Source organism: Diadema antillarum, unplaced genomic scaffold (assembly GCF_040938485.1).
Source record: "Diadema antillarum isolate AM-2024a unplaced genomic scaffold, OU_Dant_1.0 scf00000071, whole genome shotgun sequence".
Lineage (NCBI taxonomy): Eukaryota > Metazoa > Echinodermata > Echinoidea > Diadematoida > Diadematidae > Diadema > Diadema antillarum.
Genome location: NW_027270960.1, coordinates 3,886,084 through 3,909,499, shown reverse-complemented (window position 1 = coordinate 3,909,499; position 23,416 = coordinate 3,886,084). Strand labels below are relative to the sequence as shown.

General features: G+C 38.7%; 1 protein-coding gene across 1 annotated transcript in view; it reads right to left on the bottom strand.

Annotated features, from left to right (window-relative positions):
* Nucleotides 1-23,416, bottom strand: part of LOC139717024 (uncharacterized) — a 325,336-nt gene that overhangs the window by 140,175 nt on the left and 161,745 nt on the right. Inside the window, exons 4-6 of the mRNA XM_071628540.1 lie at nucleotides 17,647-17,741; nucleotides 7,463-8,456; nucleotides 1,564-1,653 (exon numbers count right to left, since the gene is read on the bottom strand). Of these exons, the coding sequence (XP_071484641.1) occupies nucleotides 1,564-1,653; nucleotides 7,463-8,456; nucleotides 17,647-17,741 (1,179 nt within the window). The remainder of the gene's footprint in view (nucleotides 1-1,563; nucleotides 1,654-7,462; nucleotides 8,457-17,646; nucleotides 17,742-23,416) is intronic.

The window sequence follows — 23,416 nt, the reverse complement described above, 5'->3', positions numbered from 1 at the left end:
TTTGTGTGTCTGTGTGCATGTTTCACTTCAAGTTTTCTTTTGGCAACTATTCAATTTAGATTACTAATCTTTTATTTAACTTTTCCCCTATAGCTTAGACATTTTAAGGGCTATTATGCAAACTAGAATAGCACAGTCTAGATTCACTTGCAATAGACAACTGGAAATCAGAGGGGGAAAAATGATCTGTTTACCAATATGACAAAATGCTGATATTTTCAACTCACATCACTGCTCACAGATACATTCATAAATTGCACTGATAGCATAATGAAAAATGCACCATTACCAATATGCATTTGTGTGTGTGTGTGTGTGTGTGTGCCTAGTGTGTGTGTGTGTGCATGAGATCAAATCATGTGTAGTATCTTAAAATCCTCTGCTAATGTAGTTGGTGACCTATAGTAGCACAGGGGTGATTTAAAGGTATTGTATAATGAAGAACTATAAACCCAGAAACATTCACGACATGAAACCTTCACAAATTGGAGCCAACAGCCTTTTTCACGGCATGTAACTTTCAAGAATTGGTTACTTACATTTAATGCAGTGTGTGTAAACAAAACTTTTCCATGCATTGTACTTCTGCAAATCTTGGCTTCTCGTGAAATTCACAAAAGTTTTGTGCACACAAAAATTTCTGGATTTACAGTAAATACAACATCACAATTCAAGAGTAGGATATGTCTACCTTACTAACATTTAGGTAATGGATAAATATCAATGCAATTCAGAATATATGATGTGTCCCATGCACACAAAATACTTCCATGCTTTAAGCAGGATTTAAATGCAATGAGTAATACTATATGAATATCATACAAATACCATACATGTGCATTATAATGTATCATCTAGAATACTTGTACATACATAATGTGTCATTAATTAGCAATCAACATTCATCACTATATGGTATGTAAACATCATCAGCATTTGCATCCTCCGGACATCACATACTAATTTATCAATCTGGCAGCACACAAATTTGAAGTATCAAAACTGATGCAATTTCACAAATGTTAGAAGGTGAAATGGAAGGCAATATGAACTCTGCTATTCTTGAAAGGTACGTAGGAGCTTCAAGCTCTTTCAGTTTCCTCAGAGCTGTCCTCCCTTATGGCATTTGGTATCTAAATGCACAGAGTGTGCAATTTTTAATTGTCAAAAGTATCCTTGGAACTTCTTACTTTTTTTTTTACAACAATTATATCAAAATAGACAATGAAAGACGAAGTTCAAGTCCCCAAACAAATATTTCTTTATGACTGTGTTTTCAATGAAATGTCATTTGGTATACTAGTTTTATTCTACAATAAACTATTTTAGTTTAACCGGTCGAGGATGAGTCCCAAGTATACTCGGAAAAGTGTCTATTGGAAATGCGTGTTGTAGCAAAATTAGCCCATCCTTAACGGGTTAATGAGGACATTCCTGGTCCTCCAACCAAGCCCCCACCCCCCTCCCAAACCCCCATTCTTTAACGACGAGGGCAACTACCTTTAAAGGTAAAAAGACAACAGAGACAGCTAGGGTTTATATCCTAGCAGAATTTTGAGTTACCTTTCTCTCCTGGCGGCGCGGGAAGCCTCCAGGGCATCGATGAATTCCTGCGTCTCTTGGGAGATGTTAGAGTCTCTACGAGCCTTACGACTGATGGTTAGTCCCGGCCAGCAAATGATGGTGAGCATGTGAGATGCGGGGACGATGAGACGGCGATGGGGGACGGCGGCGGAGGTATACGGTGAAAAGGTGGGTGGGGGGGTTGCGAGGAGACGAAAACATGCGGGGTGAGAATTAGTAGACGAGTCATCAGCAATTATACACCTTGGGCTACAGAGTAGGCACAAATTGGACGTGTCACGGCGGTATTTCACTCTCGCTGTGTGCGTTAGGAGTACGAGATGTTTTTTGGTCTGCTCGGGGGCTATTACTTATATGGGTCAATGAACTTGTGACTGTAGCTTGCACAGACATGATTATGTGGGCACACTGAACATAGAGAAGTCAGGGCTATGACTAGACAGACTATCAATTTATATTCCATAGAGTAACAGACACCATACATTCCAAGTGCAGCAAAATGCAAATCTGATTACTGTTCTAATTGAAGATATGCCAAGGTCATAGCAAGTTTCATTCTACACTTGGAGTAACTATCCAAGTTTCACTAAAGTTTTTATCCACAATCTAACAGAGCTTTACATCCATGCACTTGACTATTATTTTCAATTAGGTTATTTATACATACATAAAAGAATTTGAATGCAAAAAAACAGATAAATGCCATTTTCAAAGTTTGTATCAAAGTAAGGTCATCATGAAGTTTAATATTAGAATAAAATCAAATCTTTTCACTTAATATATACTGCACTTGTTATATAGCAAGACATATTTTTAATATATTGAAATTGCCACATATATCTGGATTATTTTCTGTTTTTCAGCAGCTGTAATCTCAAAAATATCTCAAGTTGATGAAAATGAATATATCAGCTTTTGCATATAAACTCTTCTTTGAGTCTTTGAGCACCATCCTTTAGACATACAATGTATAAGATATATGAACATGCTACACTTCATGATGCAGCCACAACTTTTGAGACAAAGTATGCATAATTGTGACCCGCTACAACAAAATGATCCTAAAGTCGGGCGAGGTCGATTATTTGAAAATTGCATGACACAATTCCCTAATCTTTCTGCTTTAAATTGATATATAACACATCTTATAAAAATAATCGGCTGCGGAGATATCGATGTTTGAAAAAGAGCATGTCGAGACGGCTGGGAAATCACTGTTTCGAGAAAAGCGCCCTAAAAGTTCTCCTTGCGACGCAATCACGATCAAGGGACACGCAAGTCAGTATTCACCTCCAGACAATAGAAGGTAAGCCCTAGCAACCCCCGAAATGTTCAATCAAACACAGCGTCGACGGTCTCCTCACCGACCAATCAGCGACCAGGAAGCCAGGAGAAGTGGCTGGGCATAGCGCACCCTGCCAGCACGCACCAGTCGACTGGGCAGTGTGCGAGCTTCACGCTTCGGTTAGCGGCAAGCAGCAAACTGACCAATGAGATCACTCTGGTCGTTGTTAGGGGCGGAGCCTATGTGTGGCGCTCAATCCAAATGTTCGAACCAGTATCTGCTTCATTGAAACGCCAAAAAAACATGGCCCAGAAAAACGCTATTTTTTAGTCTTTCCTTCCATCATTTCGCTTCAAAATTTCCACAGATGATAGAAGACATGTCAGAATCTAACAATATGTCAAATTCAGAAAATCGTAAGTTTTGACCAATTTTGATGCTCTGACTTCAAACTCGATTTTCACGGCTTCGACCGTGCGCGACTTTAGGACCATTTTGTTGTAGCGGGTCACAATTACATACTTGTAATTACAATGTACAAATGTATATTCTTTGAATCTATTTCACATTGCATTTGTAAACAACATTTACCTTGATAGAGAATGATAGTTCGGGCAAATATGATATTTCATGCATATGTGCAATGCTATGTAGATGTGCTTGTAACTCAAGTGCATGCGTTCATATATTTTTGAGATATTGGAGTCAATACTGTACACCCGTAAGTATGTCAAAATGTTTCACTGTACCTACTGATAACTTGGTTTTTTGACAGGTTTACATATGTTATATGTAGCATTGGCGTTGCACTGTGTGAATCTGACAGAAAGGAATACTACTCTTGCATTATGTGTAAGAAAATTTCGGTAAAGTAATGAATGTTAATTCATAGATATCTGTTTATTATAAATATCTGTGATTAAAGCTGCTAAAAAACATAGAAAATGATAAGAAAATACAGGATATTTTCAATCATAACTTCTAGAATATTGCTTGTTTTGTCGGAAGTGAGGTATTATGGGAAAGGTTCAATTTTACTTTATCTGACGATGGACTTACACGTGTACTTCGAAATGCTTAATGCTCTCATTTTTGCAATAAAACTCTTCATGTACTGCTTATACACAATACTGTATTACTGCATTAACAAAAAGAAAAAAAAACAATGTAAAGTAGAGATTATTAGAAATGAATACAGCTTATGTTGTGCACTGAAGGTTAAATCTGAGTAACACTGAGAGGACAATGGCTACTATGGCAGGATAAATATAAGAATTTTCTTGGCCATTTTGGCTAAAACGCAGGCAGCAAAACACACTGGTTCTGCTCACTCTCATCACAAGAGGGCAGTATGACAGAAACATATTGTGACCACATAGGGTGAACTCTCCTCATAACTTGAGGAGCCAAGATTCTACCCACTGTAATTCCTTCAAGCTCAAGTTGTTATTGCTGCTGTTGTTGTTGTTTGCTTCTTTTTTTAGATTTCCAAAGGTCCACAGCTCCAATTTTGGTTATCTTTCTTTCTCCCTTGCACTTTGTTTAAGTCATACATGATACAACTAGCATGTATCCTAAATGAATGGACGGGCAAAAATATTCAAACATATTCCACGCAGTCATTTCTGATACTGGGCAAATACATGGCAATTTGATGCTGTGAAGATCAATTAATCATGGGCACAGCATGGATACATCTAGACATTTTTTCTCTTTAAATTTCTTAAATTTGAAGCATGTCAGATTTTATGGAGCAAGTTACTAATTTACATTAATCAAATAGCCCGTTGAGATGCCCTGTCCTCTGGATGTTTTACTGCATCTACATCTCAGAGTCAATTGTTATAAAAACTGTGTTAACCACGTGACTAGATTTCCTACAATTCTAAGGTATTTTGTGACCATGCATCACAAAACCAACAAAAAGTTGCACACACTAATTTTATGTCAGGACTCAAAATAGGTGAGATGGGCCAACCTGGTCAATCTTGAGTTGTTGTTTTTCTAGATTTTTTGAAAGAGCAAGATTTCATCTACATGATGGTCAAGTTTGGGATCATACTCAATGGGAAATTGTGTTTTTAGCAGTTTTTCTAACACACTTTTTTTTTTGTAGAATAGTGTGATTAGGTGTGTCTTAATAGAGTTCCCTTATTATTTCTAAAAAACCCTTTACACAATCTTCACTTTCAACTCTAATAACTTTTGAAAAGATGATGCTACTGCTTTGAAAGTTGGTAGTAGTCTTGGATAGAATGTGTTGATAGAGCATGATCAATTACAGCTTAACCCGTTCCATACAGGAACCTGGTGGCCTGTGTATTAAGTCTATGGGGATTTCAGAATTCAGTATGAAACAGTTTAACCTGATAATCCCTTCATTGCTTATGCTGCGGAGTAGCACATCCTGTTTTTTGTCCCATTCATTGCACAGCTATCACGGCTTGGTAAGAAAAGCGTTTGAATAGACCCTTAACTTTAGAGCTTCATTTCTCAGTTGAATGCTTTTATACAGTTTACATTTTCTTTTCAATAATAATGTATTATTTAAATAGGTTAGGAGAGTCCATTTGAATCGAGTTATACATCATTTTAAAGCTTAAATTCTGCTCTTTATGAATCCGTCCTCAACTAAAAATCCATGTCTTGCAACTTTTTGTTTGTTTTGTGGTGCAGGGTCACATTTTAGATGTACAGAGGGAAACTATTTCAGGGGAAAGGTGAATTTGATAGCAAAATGCCATGAAGACGGAATCACTTTTTTCTGAGCTTCCCTTTGACTTTAATGGTGTTATTTCATTTTTTTCAGTGATGTGTCACTTTTGTGGTAAACTGACACATCTTTAATGCTTTCATTCAAAGATTTCAAATTATTTCAAGCTGTGATATCAACAAACAAATATCACTGAAGTAAAAAAACAAAGTGTTGGCAAATGAAGAAAGCTTGAGGGGGAGGAGGAGGAGGAGGAGGAGGGGGGCATATGATGATGCTTCATTCCTTTCAGTCATCAATACTTGTGTTGATATAAGCTCTAGATGGGAGGTGATACCCCTGCCCCTCTCCTGCCATTTTGAAACTAAATCCTGTGGGGTGATTCTGGTGCAAGAAGGAGGCGACATGAATGGCTGGCCTATGATGTCAGCCTTACAGTGTTGTGATAATGGTCCACACCCATATTAGGAGAGTTAAAAGAGCAAACCAGGCTGTGAGCTTTTGCTCTCTTTAAAAAATAGATATGGGAAATTGTAGCAAAATTACCAACAGCCAGCTTCATTGTGAAATAAATCATAGAAAATTGTCAATATATATATCTTAATTGTACAGCATTCTTCTTCAACTGAGTGCCTTGCTTGGTTGCTATTGCTTCTGAATTACTGTAGATTACCATGATACAAAATGAAACTATCACTGTCTTGAACAGAAGGAAATCTTTTAGTCGTTCTTATTGTCTGAAATATTGTTATTGCTTTATTAGGGAAGAGGGAGTTGAATTATTACCTGATTCATGGTTATTCCTCAACAATTTTCTAGCAACTTTGATTGGTACTAGAACTTACCACCTTGGTATACAAATTAATGATATAATTTTGGATCACCGACCTCTCTCTCGGATTGATGTCTATCTATTTGTCTGTCACAGAAATGTCGAGATATTTTTAGCAGAGCTGTCACATGAAGAGTGTTATCCAGTTTGACTTAGTAAATGTAAAACCATTCAATATCTTTTTAGTTTGGATTCTACCCTCTGCAACTCATGATAATAAAATAATTGTCACTGATAGAGCAAGTTGATTACCACTGCCTCATTATCATAATTATTCACTGTGACAATACATGGTGGACACTATATGAGTCATCTTGGCATTCTGAGATGTCATGTCTTTCATATCCCTGGGGGATGTTTCACAAAGAAGCTCAGTCAATATTGAAATTTAAGGTTGATTTGAATTATGGTATGCCTTTGGTTTCCTTGTTCCATTTCACAATGTATCAGCTTTTAAGGATACACTCAAATTATGACTGACATTTACAGAAAAAAAATCCTCTGTAACTTATTTCAACTTGTATATTAACAGCTGCATGAAAAAAGTCTCCAAATTTGCCATTTTCATGAGGAAGTTAGAACACTGAAGACACATGCAGCATACCATAAATTTAAGTACATTGTAGATCTTAACTTTTAAGATTGACATAATTCTTTGTGAAACGCCCTCCAGACATTCTTTTCTCCTTCTGCAAGACTACTTTCCCTTCTTCTTTCTGTGCGCACATTAGATGCTCGTGTAATGTGTTCGGAGTCTTGTGTAACAGCTGTATTAATTTTTCATTTCAATGGAGTACTTACTGTACCTGTACACCTAACCTTTAGGGTGTCTTGTACATTGTACATGTTCTTCATTTGTTTTTGTTTTCCTCAGCCTGAGATACACAGTTTGAGAAATAATTCATGGTGGATTTTGTGCTGTATTTCAGTGAAAATTAACACAGATATGAAAGTGCACATATAATAGCATGCATATTGGGTTAATACTGATGGAAAATTGCTATTAATTTCTACACTATGACTCATACTGTATTATTGAGGAACTTACCTTAGCCTGGGTGTGGTGGATGGAGAGGTATCCTGGGAGGTATTTCCATTAGTATGTACAGATTCCACTTCTCCTGTGATACTGGAAAGGGACTCCCTGCTCGGGTATCGCCGTGGCAACAGGCTGGCATCAAGGCCAGCACTCCGGTCACTGGCGTTTGACAGTTTCCGCAACCTCTCGGAGGTTGGCGACAACTCCTCCTTTGTCGAATATTTCCGTCGCGTCACCGCCGAGTCGCTCTCGCTGGAAGACGGTCCCAGACCGTACTTCTCGGCCAGTTCCCGTCTCCGCTGCTCCTTGTAGCGGGCGATGCGCGCCGCCCTCGATTCAGAGTCCTCTGATTCAGAGCCGCTGTGAAGCGCCCTGGCCAGGCCATCACTGACAGATGGTGGAGGATTTGGTATGGCTCTCATCTCGTGAGGTTTACTGCTATAGGGACCTGTCCTAGATGACTCCCCATTACTTGAAGACAGTGGACGGTTTGCAAGGTACTTGTCTCTTATAGCATTCACAGGGTTAGAGTCTGCACTGCCAGGTGCAGCCGCATAGGTTCCCTGGCGAATTTTCTCCCGCTCAAGGCTTCCATATCCACTCTCTGTACTGCCCCGCTTTATATCTCCAGTTAATTTTCCACGGTGGTCGTCTTGGAAACCACGCTGCCGTCCCGCAGGATGCGAGTCAGAGGATGCCGAACCCGGTCGGAGGTGGGACATTCCCGAGAGGTGAGTAGAGTGCTTCATGTCCGGCACTGCACTGGACGCTGAGTAGCTGTAGCTGTCCGTCAGCGGGCGAGAGGACGGAAAATCACCCGAAGACCGCTTGGAGTGGGTCGTACCACGGTCCTGACTGTACCGGGCCTGCAAGCTACTCACCGGCTCGGAATCTAGACTTTTAAGGGAGCGACTGGCCGAGCTGGCATATGCACTGCGCCGGTCGTGGGATGAGTCGAAGGAGAGAGGTCGTTCACTGCCATACTTCTCCTGCAGCTTGGCGACTGGTGGTGGCAGCAGCAGCGGCAGGGAGGGGGTAGAATGACAAACATGTCAGATTAATGACACATCGCATGGCTATTGCATCAAGGAGGGAAGCGTTCACACACTCAACTCCCCCATGCACACACTCTCTCTTTTTATACACACAGACATACACACTTTCTCCAGTCAATACATGCACCGACACTCATAGACACACAGATCGACTCACACACAGAACTCATATATACTTTCTACACAGATAGAACAGTGACACTGCAAATACAATGGTAATGAACTTTGAAACCTCATTTCCTGCCAAGCAACGCTGGAACTGAGGGGCGGAAAAATCGCCCCTACCTTTCCTCCTATTCTCCTCCACCCTCTAAAACCTGTTCCTCTTCCAAGCCACTTGCTCCCCACTATCATAGCATGTCATAGATACCACAAAGGCAATAGATCCTATTGGATAACGTGTCAAACTCTCTTGTACTTGACTTTACTGGGACACAAACAAGGACAGTAATCAATCCATTGATAACTTCCTGATGTTTCCCGGTGTAAACAAGGACATGACACCATATCAATGAGTATATGGTGTTTCTGGAACTGTCACATCCAAATATCGAGAGATATGATTTCACTGAATTGAGTTCCCCTTGACTAACAGCCAGGTAGGATCTCAGGTTACACCGAACAATGCCTCAAATTTGTATTTCCAGTTGTTAGTTATTAACCACTCTTCTGAATGATGGAAATAAATGGCACATGCGGGGTGCAAGAATGATCCAAGTCTTGAAAACAGTACTAGTGATAACAAACCATAACAAGTTTCTTGAAGTGAAAAAGAAAAGCATACAACAATTGTACCCATACATTTTCACTTCATTCAATATGTTAATCCTTCATCTAAATCATTATTGCAATATATTATCACAATAAGGAACTAAGTTTGTCATGAACCTACAAAGATATGATTGGACTGCTGTGATCTGTATCCGGGCAATTACTCCCAGAGGGCAATTACCCCCCCCCCCCCCCCCCCCCCCCCCCCCGGCTAAATACTACTGGTAGAGTTTGGGTTCAGGTTAGGATTAGGTTGAGGATTAAGATAAAGATTAGGGCCAGGTAAAGGGGCCGGGGTAATTTCCCAGGGGGTAATTTGTTTGAAGATTGTAATAAGATGCTAACATCTCGTGACAAATATCCTTGATGAGATGGTAGATATCAAGTCAAATTAAATCAAATCAAATCAAATGAAATTATACCATCCTGGCTTGAAAACATCTATACACAAGCTGCAGTTATCTTGTTATCTTATATCTACACAAGTTGTAGTCAAGCCTGAGCAGTATGGAATAAACACTAAATATGGTATTCTTTTCCAATGCAGTGATTTTAGCATCTTGTTTTCATAGAAGTGCCAAATAAATGATAAGATACCATTCAATCAGCAGCCAATATGAAGGTTGTACAATAATGATTCTTATCCCTACTCCACTATTACAATTGGCTAAACAACTGTATGTGTGGATTAGGTAGTACAAAACAAGCATCAAGAAAGCTACATCCCGCCACTCCCCTCCCCCCCCCCCCCTCCATCCATTGTGGGCGTGATGACAATTTGGCGAAGTGCTGCTTCAGATTTGCGGTCTTTGGTATAAATGATTGAAGACTTGTATTATACACAGATGTCAAGGAGGGTTATTCTGCACTGCTACGGAGGAGTTAGCCGCCAAGAGAGACATGCAATTCTAGACTTTTTGCCGTGATACTTCCCCCTCGTAGGAGGCTACGGTTTCCCCCTTGTAGGAGGCTTCCCCCGAATCCCTTGCACTTCAGGAAGGGAGTTGTCCCCTGCACAAGGTCGCTGAGTTACGGGATTTGTCAGCGACCTCGTTCGCACTGCCCAAATTATGCACGGTTCTGGATCATCCCCCCTCGTCACCAGCATTGCAGATAGCTACGATTCATTACCAAAGTGACTGCAGGTGAATTAAAAAGAGGGGATTACATGGTAGGATGAAAGGGGGGGGGGAGGGGTTCAGTACAAGGTTAAGTTTGATGTCTAGCCATTCGGTATCCTTCTGATAGGCAAGATGTGACTTTATATACTGCTAATGAAGAATAAAGTAGCAGAAAAAAAAAAAGCCTTGGTTGCAGAAACTTAGCAATGATGAAAATAATAATAATGATGATGATGATGACAATGATGATGATGATGATAATGATGAAGACGATGACAATGACGACGACGACGATGATAATGATGATGACGATATAAATGGTAAATATGCCACATTGCACAGATGCCACATTCAACAAATTACAAATCCCCCCCCCATTTTCTTGATCTCCAAACCTATTCATACCCTCTATATGTCTCCTTCCCGACAGAAAAGATATGGCTGTCATAACCTGAGTACAATCTTGTGGAGGAGGGCAGTGATAAATGATTCACTTCCTCTTGTAGCATCATTCAGTTTCATTACCTTGCCTACAGTTCGATATATATCTGCAGTCTCCCTCACTTAAATTCAATTCAATTCCATTGAAAATTCATTCACATTTGAAAAGAACACAAATTAAAAAATGTATGCAAATGAGATAGCGATACAGTATAATCAATAGTCAAAATAATATCATTTTTTAAAGACAAATATTATGATTGGCATAGCAATAAATGGAACTTTAAGACACATGTTCAGCAAAAGATGGAGGAACCTATTCTAAAAAGCAGTTCATGTAATGTGCTGGTTCCTGTAGTAAAAGAAAATTCATTTAAATTGATAATGACTATATTTACATAAATAGATGTAGCCCTTTCCTACCATACCCCACCCCCCAAAGAAATGATAATAATTTCACAGTGTTTTCAGCCATTTTATACTGAGATTGTTAGTCTAGCTAAAATCTGATTTTTCTAAGTGAAAAGAAAATGAAACAAAAATACACAGAGACAAACAAAACTCTAAAACAATTATGATTAACCCATTATGAGGACAGACTGATTTTGCTACAACACATATTTCCCATAGACACCTGCCTGAGTATACTCGGGAACTCATCCTCAACGAGTCAAGCAAAGAAGAGGCATATGCTAGATGATGTTCATAATGACTGGCTTTCATTGAGTCAACCTCAAAACTTTTTTTTTCAAGATTGAAGTGATGAAGTCAACATCTCAGCTGTGCTTTACTGAATAATAGAACATCCCTGTCATTGCTGAAATGACTATCATAACCTCATTTTAATGTTAAGATGAGCATGAAGATAGAAAAATACCAAGAGAACATGAACTTTTAAAAGGAAAAAGAAGAAATCTTGCTGCATATGTGCAAAACGGATATTTCCTGCCTCATTGCGCCCCACCCTTTGATTCACCGTGATGAGAGATCGGCGACTGCATCACTAGTATAGATCAGAGTTGGAATGTAAAACATGTTTCTATTTTTCATTTTCAAAACAGGGCAACTACACATGATGTCAAAACTGTATTCTTGTTCGTATTCCTACCCAAATTGAATCTCTATTTGACCAACAGCTGTCATATAATTACCCCAGCTCTCTGCATATTCCATACTGTTAGTCATCTCTCTAAATGTGAAGTAAGGGCAACCCGCTCTTTTTCTCTTTCTTTTTCTGGCTCTTTTTCGTTCTTTTTGTTCAGAGAGTGGAAACTGCCACAAAGAGATTCAACCTTGCATAAAGATCAATATCACTTTTACAAAAGCACTTTTCCCTTGTTCCTTTATCACAGACGTGGAAACAGATCTTTCTTTTTTTTGACTTGAATTGTACCTGTTGAAGACTAGTCCACAGCATACTTGGGCAGGTGTCTATGGGAAATGTTTGTTATAGCCAAACAATCCCATCCTCAATGGGTTAGAAAGCTGAAAATTGACTGATACTTGCAGATGCTTTGACCACTTTAATTGCTCTAATGTTCTATAAATGAAGAGTTTGTTCGCAAAAACCGATAAGTCCATTTTTGAAGATTTTGAAGTACGGTCTCTGTCATAAAGTACAATATGATACATTTTAAATGATATATTGGTCAACATTATAAAGGTACATTTTTGAAGTTATGGTCAAAAGAAGCAAAAATTTTCTTATTATTCTTTTTATTTTTCTTAACCTTTAATCGCAAATATCTCCATTTGGCAAATATGGACTTATCGGTTTTTGCAAACAAACTCTTCAAATGCAACTGAGACTGTCAATATACTAACAGGCTTGAAATTGGTAGAAAAATTCTGAATGGTTAAAGTGCTATTAAAGTGACATCCACTGGTGACATCATCAACTTACTTGTTTGCATATTAATATTGACTGTTCAAGAAGTGTTTTGGGGAAAATTAGCAAAAGTTTATAATTTCATAACTTCCTTAATTTGAGTCTGAATTTAGGCAAATTTTCACTGTGGTGCATATAAAACTTGACTCTTCCTTATCATACCAACTTTAAGCAGGTTTGGAACTCTCCTTTAAAGTGGTTGCTTCCAAAAAAAGGTTATATCTCATGCACTTGCTACAAGGTACACCCGGTTCCCCATTGCAACAGGTTAAGTGCCTGTACAGTACAGTATCAAGCGCAGACACCTCCCAAGCAATGGTGTCATCATCATTTCCTCTTAACTGTCTGCCTGAACTTTCCATCAACATCCAACTCCTCCACCTCCCTTCCCCACAAAGTACACAGCCTTGTCCTTTATTTCTGTGGAAGCTCACTTGACCCGTCCTCCGCCCAAACAGGAAGTACTTGCCAGCTGTCCACTTCCCCTTTTCTGGCTCAGGTAGGAGACAGCTAGCTCTGGTTCAAGTCCCACTTTCACTAGTAAACGACCGATACTATCTCAAGTCACTTTGACACTATCTTCATTTTTTTTTTTTTTGCCTTCTCTGCAGTTTGGTAGCTGATTGTATCTCAAGCGCAGTTTGTTTAAAGTAATTGTCTCTCAGTCTATTTTGGTATCGTTCTTTCTCTAGGGATATAAGACTTTTCACAAAACAAAAATATATCATATATCACTCTGAAAAACATGATGTCTTTCGGAAATGTTGCCTCCAAACTTGATGATTACGATTTAAAGCATATAGTGTCTGGCTGTACAATCCGGGAGCCAACAACACAGCTAAATCTAACTTTCTATCTAGCTCTAGTTAGACTAGACTCCAAGTCTAAAAACACTATCTAAACTGCAGATCTGTAGGACTTGGAGAATCTAGAACTATCCTAGGTAGGTATAGATCTAGGTATCCTTAGGCCAAGCCTTTAGAGCTTAGGTTACGTTCACTTACCAATTGTTGCTAAAAACGCTGAACATTCTGAAACACGAACAAGGCAACTAGACTACGTGCACGCACAGTACCGGTAACTAACGAGCAAACTTTAGATGTAGGCTGGCGATTACAACACGGCGATTATATCACACGTTAGGACTGTGTGGACTAAAAGATCAGCAATAAAAAATGACTATCATCATAGAGTGTAACAAACTTTTCTTCTTAGGTGATGTGATGGGCAAAACTACGCTTTATCACGTGATCAGCTCTTGACCAATCCTATAGCAAGATTCTTAGTATGTGGAATATAATAGAAAATATATCTAACCTAGTCCTGATTCATCTTGTGATGTGAGGTGTTGGTGATGCTATGTGGGTATCTCCAGAATACCCACTACCAACAAACAGGAACATAGATCAAGTGGCATGTATCAACTTTATGAGGATTGATATAATCTTGGGTACTTGATCATTTTAAAGATTCTCTTCCCTCAATTTGATGCCTGGCAAAGAGAAGTGAATTGAATTCCACTGACCTTGGGAAACATATTGGCCAGCTGCCTTGCCAAAATCATGAAGCAGAAGTTCAATTCCTATTTCACGGGTCACGATGTAGGAGTTAATTCTGTTAAGCGCAGCTTATCTCTGGCTTTCAATAATGACCTGATGTATTTAGTTCACCAGAAAAACTGCAAAGTCTGACAAATTATAAGTAATATATGTGTAATAATTATACCCATCATCACATGCCTCTGATAAACTTGAAGAGAGAATATCTCAGGATTCTTCTGACATACAAAATTGAAAAATGGTTCGGCCAATAAATGTGTCTTAAACTGATTACCTCCCTTGCAACTATTTACATCGTAAGTCTAAATGTACATTGTAAGTCTAAATTTGGTTTGTGTTTTTAACTGACCTTTAGCAATGCCATGCCTAAACTCCAGCACACGTGACAAATTAAAAACAAAAACAAAAACATGAAACTGAATATCATCTGCTCCTTCTTGTGCTAGTTTTGTTGTTGTTGTTGTTGTTGTTGTTGAAAGAAATCAGACAACGTTCTATAGAAATCTTAGTACTAAGAAATCTTCAATCTCACCTAACATATCAGTGCTTGGTGAATTTATTAGATTTCTGTTAAGACTAATCATCTGTATATCACTTGTAGCTCCCTTCTTACAAACATTTTCTTGCAGCTACACCCTGTACATCGGATTATACAGTGTGTGGAAGTATATGGGGACATCCTAATACTTTCCCTTAACTCATTGAAGACCAGTCTCGAGCATACTCGGCCAAGTGTCTATGGGAAATGCGTTTTGTAGCAAAATCAACACGTCCTCATTGGGTTAAAGGAGAGGCTCTCCAAGTGAAGGCGGTCCAAATTTACCCCCCTCGGTTCCGACAGAGGACTATAAGACAGGGATCCGGATAGGGCAATATATGACTGGATCACTGGGGAATACTGGCACCTGTTCTTCTGGGTGTATTTTTATCCCCCTCCAATAAGTTTCTTGGCATAACGTCTCACTTGCCGATACTGGAGGCAATCAGAAGTGAATCTATAGTGATTGGAGGGGAGGATGACAACAATTAGACTGTCATCGTACATTCCACCCACTACCCCAAGACCTGAATATGTCAAACAGCAAATATTAGTCACATAATGTACCAGTGTGAAAAGGAAAAGAAATGCAACAGTCTTAGCAGATCTACGGCTAAATTCTTCAACATTCTGGGGTGATTCTACGAGCAGGTTTTCAGATTGCACGCATCTCAAGATTTTGCCTGATTTATTAAGTAGTGACTGGATTTTATTTATAGTTATTATTTTGTTTAATTTAGCCTTTGCTTCTTCTTCTTTTTAAATCAGGAGAAAGACCCAACACACACGTTACACATGATTTGTTGAATTTTGAAATTACAAACATATGTTCACATTTGGCTTGGAAGAAGTGTTCAAGGAGTGAGAAATATAAAAAAAGGAAATACACACTTTCATTGTAACAATATAACTTTTGCATCGTGATATCCATGTCCTTTCATGACAAATTAAAAAACTGAAGACAGCCCATAGTTATCTTACTCAAAATGTAGCATCAAGAAATGCTCAATCCTTTTCTCAATAGTATTCCTACACAGTTGATAAAAGCATTTCCAGATTCACTGCAACTGATATAACTGTCATCAACACAGGCACATATCCTACAGCACTGAGAAAATACGACAAATATGAGGAAAATGAAATTGGGGGATATGTGAAACAAAGAAGAGAGGGTGGTTTTACTGTTAATATAATGAATAAATTGATGAATCATAATGATGACAAATGACATCATCAGCTTCGAGGGTGCTAATGGCAGTTACATTTTTTAGTAAATGCATGTAATGAGAAAATCTCTCTCTTTTATTTCAAGCCAATGCATTGGTGAAGCATGAGTCATAGCAAGCTTCATACAGAGCATTAATTATACTCACAAACCTGCAAGAAATATCCAAAATGATTTGGGCAAACTTTGATCACAGCGTTCTGGATTATGTACGCATGCTCTTCCATACACATTGCTGTGCTAATTCAATTATATCCTGCTTAATTACCAAGATTAAACGTCTCTGCCATCTAAAGAGAGAACTAACACTTCCTAATGTCTTTCTGCTTCTTTCTCTACCTCTATCTCTCTCTCCTTCTCTATCTATTTCTTATTCTCCTTTCTTTTTCATATTAATTCATCTCTTTCTATTTCCCATCTTCCTGCTCCATCTCACTAACTAATGTGATTAATGAATTGGATGTAGTGCACGAATGACATCTTGTAGAACTCTACTGAGACAAAATTCTATCATAGCTGTTCCTGAAGCTGTGGTTATGATTATGATCATTAAAATAATAATGATAAAAGCAATCATAAAGACCATGATAACAAAACTAGTAAAAACAGTAACAATTGTGATAATGAAAGCAATACTGGAAATATTATGACTTGAATTGAAAAATTACTATGAACAAAATATGCTCAACAATATTATTCATCTACATGGAATATTACCCAAAAGTTTCTTCAAAGAGAGGTGATTTCTTCAAAGGTTCTTCTGGTTGATTGTGTAAATTAACCCGTTGAGGACGAGTCCCGAGTATACTCGTGCAGGTGTCTATGGGAAATGTGTGTTGTAGCAAAATCAAACCGTCCTCAACGGGTTAATACATTTGTCGTTACCATAATCAATTATTATTGATATAAATTTTAGCACCAGTATAATGAAGATGTTCACATCTTTTTCATTGTATGTATTCCAATCATTATCATCATCATCATCATCATCATCATCATCATCGTCGTCATCATCGTCGTCATCGTCATCATCATCATCATCATTCTTAAAGGGGCTGTACAGTACTGGTTGAGGAGGGGATTCATGTTTTGAACATTCCTGAGTGAGATAATGAGAAACCTCTCATGAAATATGAAAGAGAATGTAATTTCAAGAAGGATTCAACGTTTATTTGATGAAAATTGGTTTTCAAATGGCTAAGATATCCAAAAAAGTGATAATAATAAAAGGCGACAGGCCACAACTTTATTAGGTTCTCTTTGTTTCAACTTGTTTTTGGATATCTCAGCCATTTCAAAACCGATTTTCATCAAATAAACTTTTGATACTCTTTAAAATTGCATGCTCCTCGACATCTCATAGAGTGGTTTCTGAATATCTCGCAAAACGTTAAAAGCTAAATCCTCACCTCGACCAGAACTGTATACACCCTTTAATATTATGGTTTGTAATTGATTAAATGTAGGGAATTACATCCTAACAAAATGAAAATAACATCTACAGACCAATACACCCTTGAAAATAAACTCAATCTAGAGAAAACAAGTTAGGAGAGATATTTTCCCTTTGAACACAGTGTCCATTCTGAACTCACCCGATCTATTCCCTCTCGTTGACATGGTGGCATCTGGCCTTTGGTCTCCAAAGAAGTGGTGCGACTGGGCTTCTGAGGTGATCACAGGAGAATGGCTGTTTGGAAGATAAAAAAAAGTACAAGAAAAGAAGAGGGTGCTTAACGTATTGAGAACTGGCTTATTTGGCTATAACACATTTCCCATGGGCACCTGTCCGAGTATTCTTGTGACTAGTCTTCAACAGGTTAATAATTGTACCAGAAACAAAAAAGGTACAAGTTTTAGGTCTACAGTTGGTAATGATCTGGTGAAGATAGATGGATATCATCAGTTATATATGCATATGTATATGATACTTCATATATTCTAAACACTCAAACTTCCACTATAATTGTAAATATTTTACCTTCGCTGTGATACCCTCAGGTAACACTAAGTCATTTGAAAGAAGAACAATAATGTGAGAAAAACAGAAATATTTTCCTTGATTCTGCTTTATGAATTGATTACAATAATTCCTCCCCCCCCCCCCAGCTACAGACAGGCATATTCTATGCTTTATTCAATTTTATGCAATATACCTTTTTTTTTTTTGGGGGGGGGGGAGATTCAGAAGGAATTGTCAGGAATTGGTTTGATAAAGCACAATATGTACATCCCTCATACAATAAACACTGGGATTGAAAATGGTTCCACGCTGGCTATGAAATGTATTTTCTTGATCTTGGTTAAACATAGGCAGTCGTGGTGTTTAAATTCCATTCCTACTTTGGCATATGCACACAATTAGGCATAACAATCAAAATGTAAAGCAACTGACAAATGTATCCACAGCATGGAAACTATAGTCTGATGGTATGTTTTTCCAGCTCATGTTTCAAATAAACATCCTTACTCTGATTGTTACCAGTAAGAGAAAATGAGGAGAAATTGAGTGAAGGGGAGAGGGATGATATGAGAAATAGAAACAGATGGGTAGACAGAAGTGAGAGAAGAGATATAGCGAATACCGTGTGTGGGAGATAAGAGTGCAAGAGACAGAATAGAAAGAGAGAAAGAAGAGAGAGAGATACACACCCACATACAGAATGACAGAATAGAGAAAGAGATGAAGATAGATAGATATATATGCAGGGTGAGAGAGGAGAGAGAGAGAGAAGATAGATAGATATATATGCAGGGTGAGAGAGGAGAGAGAGAGAGAGAGAGAGAGAGAGAGAGAGAGAGAGATAGATGTCACAATGTGAGAGATCCAGCTTGGATAGATTATACTGTGCATGGATGGCAGATTTGTCACATAATGTAAACAGACTGTTATTCCTGCTCATTGTCTGGATGCATGACATGAATCAAGCGGGAAGGCATCTTTCCCCCACCTCCTGGGGTGGGAGGTGGGTAGGGTAGGAGGAGGGATAGAGAGATTGGTGAAGGCATGAGGGAGATGTAAGCCATTAAATGACAGACAACATGGGGTCATTAGCTTCAAAAATACAGCTCCAGGAGATACCATGTTATTCACTGGCGAACTTGAAGGCATCATTCTATTCATTCCCAAATATCATGTACACGTACATTGTAATTACGCATTGTTATAACATTTGGTTTTGCGAAAATGATTTCGGTTTAGGGAAGCAAAACAAAAAATCATGTAATACATTTCAACCAGCAAGTGTGTCATAAACACATACACGGGTATTAAGCTATTTATATCTCTCATGTAGAATAGAGGTTTTTTTTTGTTTTTGTTTGTATGTTTGTTTGTTTTTTGCTTGATCTAGACATAAGCATTAACTCTTTCTGCGCCAATGATCCACATGTGCCCATATTTCACACACACACAAACACATATACGGGTATTAAGATACATTGGAGAGTGTATTTATCGAGGTCAAAACTTCAAACAAAGGTAATATTATAATTGGGGAGATTTATCGACCCCCAAGCTCAAACCCTGCTGAATTTTTAGAGTTATTCTGCGGCCTTATCTCGAACACTTACTTTGACAGTAAGACATGTTTTGTCATGGGTGATTTTAATCTCAATCTCCTTAATTACAGTGATAATCCCTTATGCGCAGATTTTCTTAATCTTATGTTGTCGAAATCATTTATTCCCCTTATAAGGAAACCGACTCGAATAACTGATGATGTATCTACTCTTATTGACAACATTTTTGTAAATGATTCATTTTCTGACATTACATCTGGCATAATAGTTTCTGACGTTACTGATCATTTCCCAATTTACGCCCTTGTGTCCAGTTTTATGACTGCTAATGCTTCTCACACCCATAACCCAGGTATTTGTGTAATGTTGGAATCCAACCTTAATAAACTTAGGGAGAAATTAAGTTCAGAGGATTGGTCCACTGTATACAGTCAAAGCGACATTGATTTAGCCTTTGAAAATTTTATGAATATTTTGATTGCTAATTATGATTCTTGTGTTCCTTTCCGAAGACCTCACCATTCTAATTATAAAAAAGTACCACGACAACCATGGGTTACAAAATCTCTTCTCAGGTCCATTAACCGCAAGAATAATTTTTTTCATAAGTGTCGTAAAGATCCATCCCCTTTAAACAAATTAAGATATGTTCGTTATCGGAATATATTGACATCCATAATACGTATAGCCAAGCGAAATTATTTTTCCCGACAGTTTGTTAAATATAAATCTGATGTGAAGAGTACGTGGAAGGTGACTAATGAGGCGCTCAAACATAACAAGAGACCCGCGGGTCACGCGCTCACCTGAGTATCGCAATTTCACCTTTCATGCATTCTTGCACACTCTTACCTGAGAACATTGGAAACTTTAGGTCTGCATATGGATCCCTCCCCCCCCCCCCCTCAACTCGGGGGGGGGGGGGGGGGGGGGCAGGCAGTCCTGGATCTGAATCTGCAATTAACAAACTTGGAACTAAAGTCATCAATGTACAAACTCATGGCATTAACTTTGCTTTATCATTTCTGGTTCTATAGCAGAAGATTTTACATATTCCTTAATGTGTGGGGGGGGGGGGGTGGGCCCCCTAGTCCCCCCCCCCCCCCCCCCCCAAGAGGGACATGGTGCCCATTTGAAGGAATTGAGATTCTATCCCCCTAGGGATGCTACCTGCTAAGTTTGGTCAAAATTCATCTTGAGGTTTTCAAGAAGAAGATGAACATGTACAATTCAGGCTCCATTACAACTGTATTGTAGGACTTCTCCCCAGCCCTCTCCTGGGTCCTAAGGGGGGGGGGGGGGGGGGGGCACTCCTGATTCCGCCAACCCCATGAACAAACTTGAAACTACAGTCATCAATGTACTAACTCATAGTATCATCTAAGCCCTATCACTTCTGGTTCTAGAGAAGATTTTTAAAGGTTCCTTAATTTTAGGGGGTTTGGCCCCCTAGGGACCCCCCAGGTGGGCAATGGAGCCCATTTGAACAAATTGAGATCCTATCCCCCTAGGGATGCTACCTACCAAGTTTGGTGAAAATCAGACATGGCGATCTCAAAGTGAAGATGAAAATGTACAATTTAGGCCACATTATAGGACTCCTCCCCACCCCCTCCCCTGGGTCCCAAGGGGGGCACCCCTGATTCCCCCATGAACAAACTTGAAACTACAGTCATCAATGTACTTACTCAGAGTATCATCTAAGCCCTATCACTTCTGGTTCTAGAGAAGATTTTTAAAGGTTCCTTAAGTTTAGGGGGTTTGGCCCCCTAGGGACCCCCCAGGTGGGCAATGGTGCCCATTTGAACAAATTGAGATCCTATCCCCCTAGGGATGCTACCTACCAAGTTTGGTGAAAATCAGACATGGCAATCTCAAAGTGAAGATGAAAATGTACAATTTAGGCCCCATTAGGACCCCTCCCCACCCCCTCCCCTGGGTCCCAAGGGGGGCACCCCTGATTCCCCCATGAACAAACTTGAAACTACAGTCATCAATGTACTTACTCAACGTATCAATTAAGCCCTATCACTTCTGGTTCTAGAGAAGAAGATTTTTAAAGATTCCTTAATTTTAGGGTGTTTGGGCCCCCCTGGGGCCCCCCAGGTGGGCCATGGTGCCCATTTGAACAAATTGAGATCCTATCCCCCTAGGGATGCTACCTGCCAAGTTTGGTGAAAATCGGTCATGGGGTTCTCAAGAAGAAGATGAAAATGTAAAAAGTTTACGCACGACGGACGACGGACGACGCACGACGGACAACGCACGACGCACGACGGACAACGCACGACGCACGACGGACGCCGGACGAAGAGCGATCGCAATAGCTCACTTGAGCCTTCGGCTCAGGTGAGCTAAAAACAATACTGATCCTCCTAAATATATTTCAGTGGACGGCCGCCAGATTAACGACCCGGTCAATATGGCGGAATCTTTTAATGATTATTTTGCAACTCTTGGTCCACATCTTGCCAGTAAAATCCCGAAATCATCAACTGAATTTTATAGATACTTAGGTGATAGGAATTCTCAATCAATATTTTTTGAACCTATTGCTGAAGAAGAAATTATAGATATTATTAAGAATTTGAACGATAAAAAAAGTTCAGGATATGATGGAATTACAAATTTTCTTTTAAAAAGTGTTTTAAACGAAATCATTACTCCTCTTACATACATTTTCAATCAATCCTTATTTAATGGCAAAGTCCCCAATAAGATGAAGGTCGCAAAAGTTGTCCCTATCTTTAAGTAGGGACAGAAAGATTTGGTGAATAATTACCGACCAATTTCTTTGTTGACTTCAATCTCTAAAATTCTCGAAAGGGTTGTTTACACACGATTATCAAAATTTCTCACAAATCATAACATTCTGTCGGATTCTCAGTTTGGTTTTAGAAAACATTACAACACAACCCATGCTTTACTTACTTTTATAGACAAGGTAGCTCATGCTATAGATAGTTTTGAACATACAATTGGAGTTTTTCTTGATTTTTCTAAAGCTTTCGACACGATAGATCATGAAATCTTGTTTTATAAATTGTGTCACTATGGAATCCGCGGTACCCCCTTAGAAATGGTTTAAGAGTTATTTAACAGAAAGAAAGCAATTTGTTAATATCAATAGCCATGATTCGCAATTAAAGCCTATTTCATGTGGAGTCCCGCAGGGCTCCCTCTTGGGCCCACTTTTATTTATAGTATACATAAACGATCTTCCAAAATCATCGCAAATTTTGTCATTCATTTGTTTCGCCGATGACACAAGCTTGTTTTTTTCACATCGAGACCCTAATGCATTAATAAATATGATGAATACTGAGCTCAGGTCCGTGCAATCCTGGATTTATGCGAACAAATTGTCCTTGAACATAGAAAAAACTCATTATATGGTATTTAGTAATTCTTTGAATGTTGTTCCATATGATATCAAAATAAATGATTTATGTTTAAAGCAGGTTAATAACACAAAGTTTTTAGGGCTTTGGATTGACCAAGAATTATCCTGGAAAACTCATGTTAATTTTGTAAGTAAAATTTTGTCTAGAAATATTGGGATTTTGAATAAGCTAAAACATTTTTTTCCTGTTCATATTTTGCAGAGTATATATTCTTGTTTAATATCTCCACACTTCAATTATGGAATTTTGGCGTGGGGAAATGCAATTCACTCATTACTAGATTCCCTTCTCCGTATTCAAAAGCGTGCAATAAGAATCATAAACCACGCCGGATATTTTGCCCATACCAATTGTTTTTTCCATCAAAACAGAATTCTGAAAATTTCAGACTTATTTTATTATAATCTCGGAATTTTCATGTATAAACTAACAACTAATG